This window comes from Prionailurus bengalensis, chromosome X (genome assembly GCF_016509475.1).
Source record: "Prionailurus bengalensis isolate Pbe53 chromosome X, Fcat_Pben_1.1_paternal_pri, whole genome shotgun sequence".
In the NCBI taxonomy this organism is placed as follows: domain Eukaryota; kingdom Metazoa; phylum Chordata; class Mammalia; order Carnivora; family Felidae; genus Prionailurus; species Prionailurus bengalensis.
Genome location: NC_057361.1, coordinates 124,705,100 through 124,721,811, shown reverse-complemented (window position 1 = coordinate 124,721,811; position 16,712 = coordinate 124,705,100). Strand labels below are relative to the sequence as shown.

At 42.6% G+C, this 16,712-nt stretch overlaps 1 protein-coding gene across 2 annotated transcripts; it reads right to left on the bottom strand.

Moving 5' to 3' along the window:
* Positions 1-637: 637 nt before the first annotated feature.
* On the bottom strand, positions 638-11,172 carry VMA21 (vacuolar ATPase assembly factor VMA21). 2 transcript variants are annotated; one of them, XM_043571210.1, is made up of 4 exons: positions 11,030-11,172; positions 10,632-10,892; positions 5,260-5,369; positions 638-4,668 (listed from the first exon to the last, which is right to left on the bottom strand). In XM_043571210.1, exons 2-4 carry the CDS (start codon positions 10,739-10,741, stop codon positions 4,526-4,528), a joined length of 363 nt encoding a protein of 120 aa, XP_043427145.1. In that variant the 5' UTR covers positions 10,742-10,892; positions 11,030-11,172; the 3' UTR covers positions 638-4,525. The 2 variants fall into 2 exon arrangements, with proteins under 2 accessions (XP_043427145.1, XP_043427146.1); XM_043571211.1 differs by lacking the exons at positions 10,632-10,892; positions 11,030-11,172 and adding an exon at positions 10,371-10,567.
* Positions 11,173-16,712: the final 5,540 nt, after the last annotated feature.

The window sequence follows — 16,712 nt, the reverse complement described above, 5'->3', positions numbered from 1 at the left end:
TGTTACAGACATGTATTTCCAGACCTCAGCCCCAGAGGTTCTGACTCAGTAGGTCTAGGCAGTAAATCCTATAAGGTGATACCAGTGGTTTCTCCAATGCTATTATATGTGTCCTGAGTTCCCTGGACATCCTACAATCTGTACTTTTGTATATAACACGATTGTATATAATGTGTATATTCTGATACTAAGATGTCTCAAAACTTTAGAAGTGGATAGTATTTATTAAGAACTAGATAGAACCCTCAGAAGCACAGAAAGGAGCTGGAGTACAATCAACAGGTGGCTAAAGGGCCATGGACACAAGTGTTTCTGGACCTCATTCCTTTACCAGGATTTGAAGCCCATTCACCCCCAAATGAATTTTCTTTAAAAAGCCACAGGGCAAGATGCTGCTTTCTTTCCCCCCACTGCCACAGCAGTTGTGATGGGTCCACCACGGATGGGGTAAAACCGGCCCTTTCTGTCCCAGTACCCCTCAGAGCTGCCACCAGTTTGAGCATCTCCAGTCTATAATTATTACATAAAAGCTTACCCTTGACAACTCTGTATATATTTTATACGGTACAGAGGCAAACATGTTTAAAAAAAAAGATGTTAATAAACTTACTATTCATTGAATCAGGACACGTCAAAGTGGCATTACAAACACTTTTTTAATGACAACAGATGGTAAATTTATACAAATACAGGCTGGAATATAATGGATACAAAATCCACCCAAGTAGCAGTTAGAAAAGTATCACTTACAAAAGTAAATCTGATTCAAGTGGCTAAAGAACTCAAGCCCCCCATTTCAATAATTACACACACCTTTCAAAATAGTGCATCTAAACTCTGCCCCTAGTCAGGGCACTATATTCAAAGACTACAGCATATTCAATGACTCTACTGAGTTAAAGATTCTAACATCTTCAGCAAGGATGTCAAAAGACATCTCATAACAGGTTCACTATGCAAAACTCAAACAAGAAGATGTGAACGTTCTTTGCAAACTGTAAGGTGCTGTGCAGATGTTGTTAGCTATTGCTATTATTCCCATTCAGTGAGATTTCACTGAACTTGAGAAAAAGGAAGACGAATCTGTGTGACTGACAAATATGACTTATAGAACATCTTAAAAAAGAAAGCAGATACTACTCTTGAATATATGTAGCAATGAAATAGGAAAGTGTGGCCAGGAGTGATGATAAGTTCAGGAATTCCAGACTATTTTAATGAATATATAAAGGATTCAACTATTCATAAATTACACGTAATAGTTACCATTAGATTCCCAATGTCCCTGAAAATAATTTATTTTCTCAGGTGACCCTTTCCCTCTGCAAAAAAGAAGAAAGAAATCTTGTCAAGTTATTAACGTGTTGCTTCATCCCAGCTCTCGCAAAACTTATCTTAAATGTAATAGTAGAGTCTGAACTAATAAAGTTGTACCACTCTGTTGGAGGACACAGATCACTTGACAGCAGAGAAAATCTGCTGCTGACCTAAGTAAGACAAGTGACAAATTGCATGGTATTTTTGAACCATTTATAAACTGGGCCCAACAATGCTCTACAACTTCACTGGGTCATAAATAAAACAGTAAACATGAACTTGTCTAGAGATGAGAAAAACACACAAGATTTTTAAATCAGGATTTAAATCCTTTATTTCATGTACCCTTGGCTATTATCTTTCCTTGGGTACATCTTATTTAACTGTTTTTACTGGTCTTCTTGGGTACTCTAGATGGATATATAAATTTATATGAAAATGGAAAACATCAAACAAGTCAATCAGTTGCCTCTTTTGGCAAAGGTGCTAAGATTTTTATGATGAAAACAGTCTAATTATTACAATGCATTTGTTAGATTTCCATGAAACAGGAGGTCTTTTTTAATGGATGTTTAAATTCCTTCAGTAACAACTCAAAACTGAATTCTGCTGTTACATGTAAAATGCTATCTATCCACTTGAAGAGCGAATTACATCAGATACATTCTATAACACACTTCATTTTTTAGCATAATGGGGAAGGAATGATTATATTCTGGGGGGGGGGCAAAATGGGAGGCGAGGTGAGGAAGATAATGTGTTTATCAGTAGTTTGTGCTGACACTTCAAGTTATGCCTCCTAATTGAGGTTATTCTTACAATCCATTTTGGAACGATAGTGAACATATTCCTATCTTAAAACATTTACAAGGGCTCAATTGTAGCTTTCCTTTCTATACATCCTGAAGTATGTACATTGTGCAAGAGGAAATCCATGAGACATCTTGAAAAATAAATCTTATGTCAAATACCACATGTTATTTCAAGAGCAGCAAAGTAGTAAGTTAACAGTTAAAACCCCAGGAAAAACTCAACTGGTTTGAAAGCAAGTCTATATTGTAACAATCCTAAATATCAACCCTAGCATCCAATTCTAACTTCCAAACACTTGGTACTTTTTCCAAGAGGAAATTACAACTGCTTTTGCATGAATCCCAGGTTTAAATACTTGAAGAAAAACATCCATATCATTTTCTACTCAGCAAACATCTGAAAACAAAATCATCTAACACTGGACATTAATATTTTACAAATAGCATAAGATCCCCAAAGTATAAAACCTTGGCATTATAGAAAAGAAACTAGGTGGACAACAATTCTGTTGAGGCATCTAAAGAAGGGATGACCATTTAGAAATCTACCACATAGTACCCCAGACTCAAACTGGGGTATTCTACAATTTTATATTAAATTTGTACAATTTTACATGAAAACTGTGGTCTTTAAGAAAACACTTTACATTTAGAATAACTGCTTAAAGACGTTTAAAGTGTAGACAATATTTAACTATAAGCAATAAAAAATAGTCCTACAATAATCCTTTTTCTCAACAATTAAATACAGTGCCTATTTAGCTTTTATGCCTAATCATCTCCCTATTCCTTTAGTCCCGTTCCACATCAAACTGGGGTGAACAGACAAATCAGTAATGCCAAAAACAGCAAGGGCCATTGTATTAGGGGTTACTAATAACAGGAAATTTGAACAAGAGATCTAGTAAAAAGAGTAAAGGTAGAATTTACTTTTTTAAGAAAATGGCCAATAATCATTCATCTGAAAAAACACAAATAGCTGTCAGGTAGCACAGGCAGAATTTGAACTTAAACCAAAAGTTCAGTGTATTGAACTAGCATTAGGAAATGCACACAGGGGGTAAACCAAACTAGTGGTTATGTCCGGTGGTACCATCACAGGGAATTTAAATTCTCTGTTTCACTATTCATTTTTCCAGGTGTGTTTTTAGACTACACACAAGTAGTGCTAAGTAGCTGGAGAGAATAGACTAAGGATAGTGAAGTAAAACCACAGGGTCTTTTTCTATCAGATAGGACCTCAGGATTATCTAACAATATATATCTGGGATATAACAGCTCTGATTAAGAAAGACTGACTAGGGGCGCCTGGGTGGCACAGTCGGTTGAGCATCCATCTCTTGATTTCGGCTCAGGTCATGATTTCAGGGTTGGGGGATGGAGCCCCATGTCAGGCTTTGCGCTGAGCTTTGGAGCCTACTGGGTATTCTCTCTCCCTTTCTGTCCCTCCCCCACTCACGTACATGTTCACATGTGTGCTCTTACTCTAAAAAAAATAAAGACCTGACTAGCGATCCCAAGAATACTTCGTGGATGATAAAAATAATCTATTCTCAGGATTGTTTACACTTCCTAACTACGTGAAAATAAATACACTTAAACATAAATTCGTACCATATACATTATTAAAAAGTAGGAGAAACTAATTGAAAGGGAGTTTACACAAAACTTGTAATTAAAGCATAGCTTCATTGTTGAACGACACAGCAAAGCAGATCATTAAAAAGTTAGTCTGAAAGCACAGGCTAGCCAGCAAAGGCTGAGTACCCAGGTAGCTACCTTTGTTTTGCTGCCTAAATCATCAGAAAGCCAGTCCTTTTCCATGAATGGATGTGATTCAGCCTAGTTTCCCCCGTGAAATAATGTAATGAAAGATTCCTATTGACTACAGATTACTCTTTACACAAAATTTCTCACTGACATTCAGATTAAGTCCAAAATCCACAATTCAAGCAATTCTGCATAGGAATTTACAACCTAAAATCCGATGACACAGACTTTCACGATAGTCAGGGGAAGGGTTCCAGTGAAGAACAGTGTGTACATCTTAATGTATCCAGAGGAGTGAAACTTAAAACCAACCAAAAGACAAAATGCTATAAAACATTTTTGGTAGTGAGATAATCAAATTCTTCCCAGAATGTGTCATTAAGTTAACATACTTACTTGTGACCAACTTAACTTTTTCAAATTCTCATTTGCAGATGAGAGGTTCATACAGTTAAAACTGATGATACAAATCATTGTATTAGAAGGATCAAAATTTACACTAGTCAAATGTGACTCCTTCAGATTGATTTTTAACATGTTCTCAACTTTATTGAAATCATCAATATCCCAGACGCATTTACCATTTTTAAAAATCAATTTAATGCTATCAAAAAGTGATGTTCAATTTAATCCTGTTTGCCTTCACGCCACTGTCGTGAGCCTTCATTCCAGGCCACATAAACAAAGAGGGCCAACACCACGTGGACGGCGACCACCGCAACAATAGCAGCATAAAAATAGCTGTCCCTATTGGACATCCCAAAGGCGCCTATCAAGAGAAAAAAAGTTTCCATTTTATTCCAAAATTTATCAAAGTGCAAAAAACAAAGCATACTAGTTTTTATTAGGTATATATTTATTTAGCTAGTCAGGCAATTAAAAAGTAATACCTTGGGTGGTGATAAATCATGTATTCATTTAAAGATTTGAAAACCTTCTATACACAAAGACATTATTCTAAATGAAAACTGTAATTATCACTTCACTTAAGGACTTCAACATAAAAAGGGGGACTTTATTTTCTCTTCCTACTAACGTCTGCCACCAAAGGGACATTCCCCCAAATTCCTCCTCCCATGTCAGCCGACTCTTGCTCTCAGAGGTATAGTAAAAGAAAGGACCTGCAAGCTATTTCACAGAAAACCATCCACAAATACACTGTCAAGCTAAAATAACTGATGAAAAAGTTAATTTCATGAAGGAAGATTTATTTGAACAACATGATTTTTGAAAAGCAATACAGGAACAGATGAAGAAGCAAATGAAGAGTACCCAGCTTACAGATATAAGGAGATCACAAAAACACAGAGTCTTAAATATACTAAGGAGGAAAAGGTCTTGTTTTATCATCTAGGATTACCTTCAAAAACATAAGATTTAGTCGTGAAATACAACCCAATAGGTACAGTGATCATTAAAGCTGTGAAGAACAGGAGCGTCTTCAGGGTAGATGCTAATGAACTTTCATTTCTGGAACAAAGTAAACAAAGAGAAAATCAGAACCTGCTAGGCTATTTCCAACTGTTCTTGTGTCCATAAACACTATAAATACCCATAGAGAAGACACTGGAAACCCTGCCCCTGCCTTGGAAACAGTGGGCAGAGGAAGAAGAGTCGACTCAGGGACTCAAAACTGGAAGATCCTAGAGACCCAGAGACCATTCAAGAGACTACCATTGAGATCCAGTGTGAGAGGAAGCATCAAAGTATGAAAGTGGTTTGTAGTCTTCAAAATGCTATAAAGTGTACCCTAATTACCAAATTTATAATGGAGGTAGCAAAGGAAAAGATACAAAGAAAACAACTAATGAATGTCCACAACTAATGAATGTTCATTCACAAAGCATCCTATGGAGGGCTAGCTGGATACAGTACAAACAAGTTATGAGCATCTCCAAAGAAAAAGCAGCCTATAACAATCTGGATGTGGTTAAAGGAAACTTACTTTAATTACTTTGTTATTACAGTACAACTTAGTTAGTCTTCATGTAACATGGATGCATTACAAATTTAATGTCAAAACACCTTCTATTCAGTGAATTCTGTCTGTCCACGGCTATTTTTAAATCAAGGAAATATTCCAATGGAAAAAGTTTTGTTCCAGAGTATAATAAAACTATTCTGAAGAATGCAATCAAGCTTTTCAAATTACATAAAGAAAAACAAATCTGATAATCTGCTACTTAAAAACATTAATATAAGGATTAACATAAAAGCACAAACAAAACCGGATAACATAAAAATATCCATAATAAGAAAATGGTTTCACAAATGAGGTGTATCAATATATGGACACATTAAAAAGAATTCTGAGGGGCGCCTGGGTGGCGCAGTCGGTTAAGCGTCCGACTTCAGCCAGGTCACGATCTCGCGGTCCGGGAGTTCGAGCCCTGCGTCGGGCTCTGGGCTGATGGCTCAGAGCCTGGAGCCTGTTTCCGATTCTGTGTCTCCCTCTCTCTCTGCCCCTCCCCCGTTCATGCTCTGTCTCTCTCTGTCCCAAAAATAAGTAAACGTTGAAAAAAAAATTTAAAAAAAAAAAAAAAAGAATTCTGACTGGGGCGCCTGGGTGACTCAGTCAGCTGAACGTCTGACTTCGGCGCAGGCCATGATCTCACAGTCCATGGGTTCAAGTCCTGCTTCGCAGTCTGTGCTGACAGCTCAGAGCCTGGTGCCTACTTTGGATTCTGCATCTCCTCCTCTCTCTGCCCTTCTCCCGCTCATGCTCTGTCTCTCTCTCAAAAATAAACAAACATTAAAAAAGTAAAAATAAAAAAAATAAAAAGAATCCTGACCATTTCCCAGAAAGTATTCATGTGACAAATGAACAAGGCAAACTACACTGTATCATGTATATCCGGGGTCTGCAAAACAAGGCATGAGGGCCCAATGCCTATTTCTATAAATAAAGTTTAGCAGGAACACAGACACACCCACTTTATGTATCATCTAAGATGGCTTTGGGGGCACCTGGGTGGCTCAGTCAGTTAAGCATCCGACTTCAGCTCAGGTCATGACCACAAGGTTCGTGAGTTCGAGCCCCGTGTCATGTGCTGACAGCTAGGAGCCTGGTGCCTGCTTCGGATTCTGTGTCTCCCTCTCTTTCTGCCCCCTCCCCCACTTGCACTCGCTCACTCTCTCTTTCAGAAATAAATAAAAACATTTTAAAAAATAAGATGGCTTTGGAGCTACAAAGGACAAGCTGAGTAGTGGTGCTAGACTATATGGCCTTCAAAAACCTAATATTTACCATCTGGCCCTTTACAGAAAAACTTCACGAACCCGACACATGCTATTCCAGTTATGTTAAAAACGTGTTTACATAAAAAAGGACTCCAGATCAACATACAAAACTACTTATTTTCCCATTTTAAAAAATGTTCCTTGGGGCGCCTGGGTGGCGCAGTTGGTTAAGCGTCCGACTTCAGCCAGGTCACGATCTCGCGGTCCGTGAGTTCGAGCCCCGCGTCGGGCTCTGGGCTGATGGCTCAGAGCCTGGAGCCTGTTTCCAATTCTGTGTCTCCCTCTCTCTCTGCCCCTCCCCCGTTCATGCTCTGTCTCTCTCTGTCCCAAAAATAAATAAACGTTGAAAAAAAAAATTTAAAAAAAAATGTTCCTTAATGTTATCTCACGGACTTTTCAATAAATAAGTAGATATATGCCAGCATTTGTCCTATACATTGTTACAAGTGAGCAACACTACTGAAAGCTGTAGTAAGTTTCCAGCAACCCTAGACACATCTGTATCTCACACATACTACCACCTGTATTGTAAAAGCAGTAAACCCTATAACTTTAATCATTTAGCTTAAGGTCTTTTTTGTCCCTTAAATCTAACCACCCTCAGACCACCTTAACACACTTCACACTTTATGCTTATACTCAACATTTGGACTTAATTCTCTTTCTGGTAATCCTCAGGGGCTCTGGTTTTTATCTGTATCTTTAGGAAGGAGACAGCCCAGTCTTCAAGGTCCACCCCCCCCCCAACAAAAAAACAGCCTCTCCTCCAAGTATCTTTCCTGATTACTCCAGCTGGAATAATTCATCGCTTTGGAACCCAATCACAGTTAGTTCCTACCTGTTATTACAGCACTTAATGTGCCAGCCTGTTTCCTATATAGTCCTGCACATTTCTTTGGTGCCCTAGAAAATCCAGCCAAAGGGGTTCCTCTAACTGTGTAAATTATTAGCTAGGAGGTTTCTTTCATCTCAGAAAGGAAAGGAACGTCTCAAGTTTCTGGTCTACAAACTTTTTTGACTATTAATCCTTCTTAAGTTTTAAGCACAGACCCCATAAAGGCATACTGATTTTTTAAACAGATTTATCTACAAAAATATTATCAATACATTCCTTAAAATACAAAACATATGCAAAAATAGATACTAAAAAAAGCATAAGGCTAAAAATAAATTAATGTAGAAGTTCTAATATTTTCTTTCCATATTTCAATGGATCATCTTTTAACAGATCCTACTACGGTGATTACTGAGGTATACCATTGTCATCTAATACACTTATGCTCCCTTAAACTGTTTCCCAGTAGTAAACTTTTACAAAAATTTATTGTGTAATCTTCATGAAGAATATGAGTAGTTCTTCAGTAGTTCTACAAAACTTCAATGTCAGTATCTGACCCCTTCTTTTATGAACCACAACAAAAAAACATGACCTTCTTGGTTGTTTCTATGGTGAGTTAAAGCATGGGTTTTAGGTATGCAAAGCTAAGATAGCTAACCTGATAAAGAAACAAAGACTGAGAATCTAGAGAAAGGGAGTGTAACTGGTTTGGTTCTTGAGATTATGTCTCTTGAATGTGTAATATCTGACCTGGCTTTCAGAAAACATTATTACTGAAAAGATGATAGAATACCATATAAAAATGTGTTAAGGCAAACAAAATCATTTACAATCCCACCACTCAAACATAATCTTTTCTTTTCTACATGTTAATCTCTAGCCCCACACACTCAACGTCAAGCTTGCCACAGAAGGGAACGTGGTAAGCTGTACCTCCTTAGTACTTGCTGCAGAAGTTCATATGAAGTGGGTAAACTCTAGGTGGTTTTAAAAGTATGGGAGCAGTAAGTTCATCCTGAGTTATTTCTTTGAGGCCCACTTGAATTCTGGACTTTCCCATTCTTCATTTCTAACAAGTCTCAGTTAACACCCAATAAGAGATACGTAGAAGAAACCAATTGAGTGACATCAGTTGCTTTGTTTCAGAATAATTCACGTGCTACACATAAGCTGGCTTGTGCTGGCAGAACTGCCAGGTGCAGTGGGGGTGTGGCTGGAAGCCAAAGTGAAAATGTCCTATAAACAATAGAGGAAGTTTGCTAGTTTTCAAAAGTTTGTGTGCTTAACTTTATATATACTGTGTCCTATATTTGTGAGGTCATAACCCAGAATAAAAGTCAAATTTTTGGAGCTTAAAGTAAAAAGTGAAAAAGGGTTTACTATGTTCCCTTCCGTGGCAAGCCAAGACTTCCACTGCAAGTAGATTACACTGAAAATTCAATTAGGAAACACTAGAATCAGTCTAGGAGGGCTAAACCGTATTCTTAGGGTACTTGACAAAAATATCTGTTGGTATCCTCACTAGTAAACAACAACAATAAACATTTAGAGTGACATCGTAAGAGACTGAAAAATGTCACAGGGTTCCAAAGATCACAGGCTTTGGAGTCAGTGCGATTGAACAAATGTCAGATTTAACACTTACTAATTTAGTGTGGCCTGTGTGATCTTGGGCAAGTGCCTTACCCTGAGTCAACTTCATCTTCTTTAACGAAACAAAAAAAAAAAGGCAAACCAAGCACTTTCTTAATTTTGCTAACGTATGTAATCAAAAGTATAAGTTAAGCCTGGCACACAGTATGTCATCATCAAATGGTAGCCAACTTCCTCTCCATCCTCTTACCTACCGAGGTATCAATGGCTAGGTTAGTCGGCCAGAACTACCATTCTACTCAGCCACCAACCCCCATCCTACTAACTCCCCCAAGTGAAGCAATCTCAAACCAGAGACAGCCCCTACTCCCCTCCCTTCGTTCATTCATACAGCAAACATTTAAGCCCCGACGATGCAGGCCCCGTAGGGGACACGGAGATGAAGAAGGCCGGGTTCCTGTCCTCAGGGAGCTCACCCTGCAGTGGGGAGAGATTGCAGAGAGCAAGATGGCAAAACAAGACGACAGCGAGAGGAAGTGCTAGAACAGAGGCATGAACCGAAGGCCCACCGACCTCTCCCCTATGACCCCGGGTCCCTGCTCCCGTGCGTGTAGATGCTGCAGGCCCCAACCTGCGTCCCTTCTCCCCCACCCCGCACCCCTCCCCCAAGGGTCCACACCTCACGCCCACCGCAGGCCAGCCCGCTCGGCTCGAGCCTTCCCTCACACCCCACTCCAGGCCAGGGCCAGGTCGCCTTGCGGTCGGGGCCCCTGCCCGGCCTGGGCCCTGCTCCGGACTACCTGAAGTCGGGAGGCTGCAGCGCGTTCAGCGACGCTTTATCAAGGCGCTCCATGAGGCAGCCGAGCCCGCAAGCAGGTGCTCAGAGGCGGGCTGGGCTCAGCGACCTCGCTGGGTCTGCGCGACTGAAGGCCGACAGAGGCGTGCCACGCCGGAAGTGCCGGCGAGTGCCGGGCGGCGGGACGCATTGCGCAAGTGCGGCGCGCCCCGGTGACGTTGAGCGCGCCGGCGCGGGCGCGGGCGCAGGTGCTCACGTGACTTACCGGCCGGGGCTCCGAGGCGCGCGCCCTGCCAGGAGCTGTTTGCGCTCCAGGAGCAGGCCTGGCGAGTAGCCCAGCCACTCCACGTTGAGCTGGGACTTGCCTCGCAGCATGATCCTCCGGGGTGGGCGGCGCTGCCGCCGCCCCCCGAGCGCGTGTCAGCACCTCTGGTCCCTCTCAAGACCCCTGCCGCCGAGCTGCGGTTGCGAGGCTACTGGAGAAGACGAGTCGCAGAGAAGGACGACCAGGCAGAGGACTGTGGTGCTAGGCAACCAAGCAGTTTCCGAAGACAACACAAAAAAGCAATGCACGTTATTCCCCAGCCCTCGTGAAACGCCTCATTGTTACCAACAGTGAAAGTCCAGCCGTGGGAAAGTGGGAGGAGTTAGTTTGACACTCACCCGAGTCCGTGAGCTAGTCAATGTCAGAGTTGAAAGAGCCCTTACTGAGAGTGACTGTTCAGGCCTGACGACACCGGTGACCCCAACTTCCACTTCAAGTTAAAAACATTTTGTAGCTGCTCAGAAAGCCGCCAATGAGACAACAGGGACTCAAATAGTAAGGGACAGATGGCCCTCCGGGGCCCGCGCAACCCGAGAGAGGTATAAACGAAAACAGTGCTGTAAGCCTAGGGTCAGGCTTGACAAAATAACGCTGCCACTGGCTGCTAATAAGAGGACAACCCTTACATGGTCAACTCCTGGAAAGGGCCGCTGACCACACATCTATTTTCTGCACCACATGGATACAAAGACCACATCTGAAATCGTGACTAAAACAGCAGCTTAAAGCAGTGTTAAGCGCTGTGGACTCGCCAACACGAAGCCTGGATTTGAGCTCAAACTTAATCCCTGTCTGGGCCTCATCTAGACTCAGGGTGACAAGAATCACCTAATACCGGAACTAGGGCAGAATGACAGTCTAACTGTGGGGTTGTCAAACTGTGGCCAGCCCACCAAATACATACAGCCTGCCTGCCACCTGTTTTCCTATAGCTCGTGAGTTAAAAATGGGTTTTCCATTTTAAATGGTTGAAAAAATCAGAAGAAGAGTAATATTGTGCCACACATGAAAATTATATCAAATTTAGATTTCAGTGTCCATAAATAAAATTCCATTGGAACTCAGCCATGCTCATTAACTTGTATCATCTACAGCTGCTTTCACACTACAGTGGCAGTGTTGTATAGTTGTGACAGCGACTGTATAGTTCACAAAGCATAAAATGTTTACTAGCTGGCCCTTTACAGGAAAAGTTGGCCACCCCTGCTCTAGCTAATCACCCGGTAACGAGGTCCTTGAAACCCTAGGGATCCATAAACGTGGTAATGAGGTTTCTGAAAATAATTTTCAATATTTTTAAAAAACCTAATAAATTTAATGTATTTACCTGCTATAAGGAATCAACAGCTACTTAGAGCATGACCTTTGTTTGATTTTAGACACTAATTATATTGGTGAGGTAATCCCGCTTATCTCATTAGAAAATAAATGATAACTAAAATAAAATAAGCCATAATATACTTGGGCGACTAAATCTTTTAAAACATATAGAACAGACAAACGAGGAGGGAACTTTGTGACTTTGTGTATCTCGAATGCCTAGAATAACGGCCTGGTATATTGTAGATGCTCAATAAAGATTAGGAACCACTGATATAGTAGAGTTAGCTTGCTGGGGCTACCTTAGCGAAGTACTGCAAATTGAATTGTTACCAGTGGGAGCGTCTGCATTGTGTGAATGAATGGAAGCCTCTATTCTTGGATCCCCCACGGAACATTTACATGAGGACCTGCGCTCAAATAAAGACAGCCACAAGGAAAGTAACAAGCACAAAGCAGTTTATTAAGGACAGTGCACTCTCCAGGTGGCAGAGCAGACAGGCCCAGAGGTGGCAGCTGCACCGGGGTTTGGGGTGTCTTTTCTTTTTATGTTTGCATAGGTTCCGGATGGGTCACAGCTAGGGGGGTCTCCCAGTGAGGGTCCATCCGATCATGTGAGAAACTCCTCCTACCAGCTGGGAGGGGGAGTTTTCTGGCCCCACAAGGTTCTGGCCAGAAGAGTCCAGGGCCACCTTCCCTCAGGGGGAGGAGTTGAAAAAACAATGTAAATCTATTATAATGGAGCTGTAGGTTACCCTGAGGCCAAGGTTGAAGAGGAGAGCTCAGGTTCTGCACCTGTGGCTCTCGGTCTGTCAGTCTGGGGGTGTTGGAAGCCATAAGGCCAGGATGCTAACAGCCACAAAGTCAGGACATTGTGCCCCCAAGCTTCGTACGTGTCACCTATTTAACACCGCCTTTGCCTCCGGCTCATGTCTAACTTACTCTACCAGAATGGCTTAAACAAAAGAGATTATCACACAGTTCTGGAGGCTAGAAGTCTGGGATAAGGTGTCAGCAGTTGATTGCTTCTGAGGATGATGAGGGAGAATGTGTTACAAGCCTCTCACCTAGTTTCTGATAGTTTGTGGTCAATCTTTGGTGATTCTTGATTTGTAGATGCATCCCCCAGATTTCTGCATTTGTCTTTACATGGCATTCTCCATGTGTCTGTATCTGTGTCAAAATATCTTATTTTTATAAAGACTCCAGTCATGTTGGAGTAGGGGCCTACCATACTCCAGCATGACCTCAACTTAACTAATCACATCTGCCACCCAATTTCTAAATAAGGTCCCATTCTGAGATACTGGGGGTTAGGAGTTCAACATAGGAATTGGGTGCGGGCAGGGGAGAGGCAATTCATCCCATACGAGTAGTCTAAACTCTTGTACAGAGGAGGAACCTGTGTTCTGGAGAGGGAAGGGACTTGTCAGAAGTCACACATGTATATCTAGAGGGCCTAGCTCGAGTCCTGTCTCCAGACAAGCACTTTTACACTCTTCCATTAGCAGCCTCTGTGGCAGTTGTGTGACAACTCAGACAAGAATCATTCATAAAGGAAATTTGATATGGGACAAAATGCCTACTGAATCTCATATATTAGTGTTTGTTGGGTTTTTTTGTAAACTACAGCTGTCACATTTCACCAACATTTACTGTGAGCTCACTGAGGTGAAGATAGAACTTTTAGAATAAACTCAAGTCATAAGAGAAAAAAAATTAGACAGCACTCTGGTCCCTCAACAAAGTCCTGCAACCTCCTACCTGCAGCAGCTGCTAGAGAAGTAGAGGTCAGTGGAGCCCAAACATTGGTTGCGGTGGGAATGAAATGGGGTGTCAGGGGGCGTGGTCACGATGGAGGCAAACCTAAGGGGTGCCTCTCTTATTCCCTAAGAATCAGAAAATGATTATCTTAAAGGGCAAGAGCGCCAGTCTGGCCCTTTCATTTCAGTTGAGAAAACAGAGCTAAAGATGGGTAGTGACTTGCCCCAAACTCATTAGATTAGTGACAGGATTGGAGAATTTATAATTCCTCTCAGTCTAGTGTTTTGTCTCTCACACATGTTGTTTTAAACCTCTGTACTGTAAACCCAGTGACATGGAAATTGTACACAAAGTTGAGTTTGGTAATACCCCTCAATTTTCTTTGCTGACTCACACAGCACCCCACCCCCTGTCCTGAAGTTCCCCTTTGGGTAGGTTGTGGTGGGGTTAAATGGGAATGGCCATACTTGAAACACCAAATGGCACTTTCTGAAGCCAATCCTTGCACAGCATGGCATTTTAAAATCTAAGCCATGAGGAAAATAGAAATAAGCTCCACCATACAATCAATAAAAGTCATTGAGAGAGGGAGAGAAAGAAAGAGAGACAGAAAGGGAGGGAGAGAGAGAGAGAAACTCTGGTTTCTGTATAATGTGGGGTGCGATGGGTTTGGATTTTTTTTTTCTGATACAAATTGGTAAAATATGCCCCCTGGTGAAAAAACTTAGTTCCACTTCTAGAAAAAATAAATAAGCAGTTTTAGCTGGGGGTTATTTTAGTAAAAACCTCTTCTGTCAGGAACCCCTAGGCAATGAAATGCAAGTTTTTGTTGTTTATTTGCTGATGTCTCTTGTAAGAGTAAATTAACTAATTTATTTAACAATCACTTATTTCTTTCATGTTTATTTATTTAGAGAGGGAGAGTGTGCACGCATGCAATAGGCAGCGAGCAGGGAGAGGGGCAGAGAGCGAGAGCGAGAGCGAGAGCGAGCGAGAGCAAATCCCAAGCAGGCTCCTTGCTGTTAGCCTGGGGCTCCGTCTCATGGACCTTGGGATCATGACCTGAGCCGAAATCAAGAGTCAGACGTTCAACCCACTGAGCCACCCAGGTGCCCCAACAAACACTTATTAATGAAATGCAAGTTTTAGTTAAGGATGAGAATTTTTGTTTGAATCCAGCCTCTTTCATTTATCTCATCTCCATTGACCTCTGGCCACCACCACTACTGGAAAGAGTGTGCCCAATGCTTCAGTTTACAGTTCTATTCACAATCTCTATAGTTTATATATCATCTCCATTCCATAGGTGGAAAAACTGAGGCTGAGGAAAATTTTGAAGTTGGGTGAAGGCCTCACAGCACCCCTTGTCTCCTGACACTCAATCATTTTCCTAAAATTTACATCAGGCTGCCTCTCCCAACTGTGTCTGCTGAAGAACTAAGGTGGGATCTTAAATCCAGTAAAGGGACTTGCCAATGGAGTCAGGGAATATTTGGGACCATGGATGAGGACTATCCTTGCCCACGTGGCCTCTCAGGATCTGAAGCCCAGGAGCTGACAACTGTAGTGCACTAAATGGAGCCGGAGGGACCTTCTTTCTGGCCAAGGGAAAAAGCAGGCACTGGGGTACGGTGAAACAGACCCCACCTGCCAAGGGTCGTGCAAGGTCTGACTAGGGTCTTGTGTCCCCTGGCACATCGCGGGGTTTGTTACTAGGAGAGGAACGGAGGCCCAGGAAGAGCGGCAGAGCACCAGTTGCCAGCGCCAAGGTGAAGGATCCTGGCCGAAGTGCTTTCCACATAGGCCTGCCACCACAAGAGTACCCCGAGGGCTAGGTTTGGAGGTGGTGCTTGTGACTCTTTGGTTGAACAAAGAGGTCAGTGCCCATTGCAGACAAAGTGAGGCTGGGGTTCGCCCAGACCTTAAAGTGCAGAAACACTGCACAGGGCCAGCTTGCAGGCCGGCCAGGGGCCTAGACCTCGGGGGGTCTGGGGCTCTGGAGCCCCAAGCGGGCTGGGCCAGGCGGGCAGCGCGCCTCGCCTCCGGTTTACTGGGCTCTCATTGGTTCGAAGCCTCCTCCCCCACTGCGCAGGAGCAGCTCCAAGGTCCCACTAGTCGGGGGCGGGGCTTGGGGCGGGGAAGGAAGCCCCGCCCATCTGCCCCCACAAGCTATGGTGGGAGCCTGAGGCCCGAGGGGTGTTGGCGCTCTGCCAGCAAGCGGAGTCTCTGGGTTGAAATCTGGGTCTCCAAGGTCTTTCTTTCCCCGAGGCTGGCAGTCCCAGCCGAGCTGCACTCTTAATATCCGTTGAATAAAATTAATACATAATTGATGAATGAGTGAGTGAGCCAGAGAAATGCCAGGGAAAACCTAAAGTTCTAGCAGGTTCACAAAGCGAAAGAGCAGTTTTTGTTTGGGGTTATTTTTGTTTTTGGTTTCCTGTTCTCCGCCTTTTGTTTAACTGAGGTATAATTGACATATAATACTATGTTAGTTTCAGGTGTACAACGTACAAGAAGCAAGACTCAAAGGAGAAAGAAAGCTTGCCTGCCGGCCAGCCATAACCAAAGCCTTCCTGGTGGAGCAGTCCCAGGCTGCTACTCCCAAACCTGTCCTGGGAAGAGGACACCAACCGCCTGCCAGGAAAGTGTGCAGTGAGGGGGTGCGCTAGCGCTCCCTCATGTGACTGTGCTTGAGTGTGGGCGCCGGGTGTATGTGAGTTCGTGTGTTGCTGCGAATATAGTTTCCTCCCAGCCCAGGAAACCTCTCCACGAAGGTGTAAAAGAAAGCAAACAACTTTATTGTTGAAGAAGCATGAAACCAGAATGTGCTGCACATCACAGGCAACCCTCTGCAGGGACTGCAAAGACAAAAGCCTCATATAGCTAAGTGGATACAAGCCATTATATCTGGTAGTTTGAATAATTTGCAGTCAAGTA

What these genes read in the sequence shown, in the direction of transcription:
- VMA21 (XM_043571210.1), bottom strand. Translation starts at nt 10,741, where the DNA reads ATGCTGCGAGGCAAGTCCCAGCTCAACGTGGAGTGGCTGGGCTACTCG. An exon ending in GCGCCTCGGAGCCCCGGCCG is followed by an intron (nt 5,370 to 10,631) that starts GTAAGTCACGTG and finishes ACTTTGTTCCAG; the next exon opens with AAATGAAAGTTCATTAGCAT. An exon ending in TAAATCTTATGTTTTTGAAG is followed by an intron (nt 4,669 to 5,259) that starts GTAATCCTAGAT and finishes TTCTCTTGATAG; the next exon opens with GCGCCTTTGGGATGTCCAAT.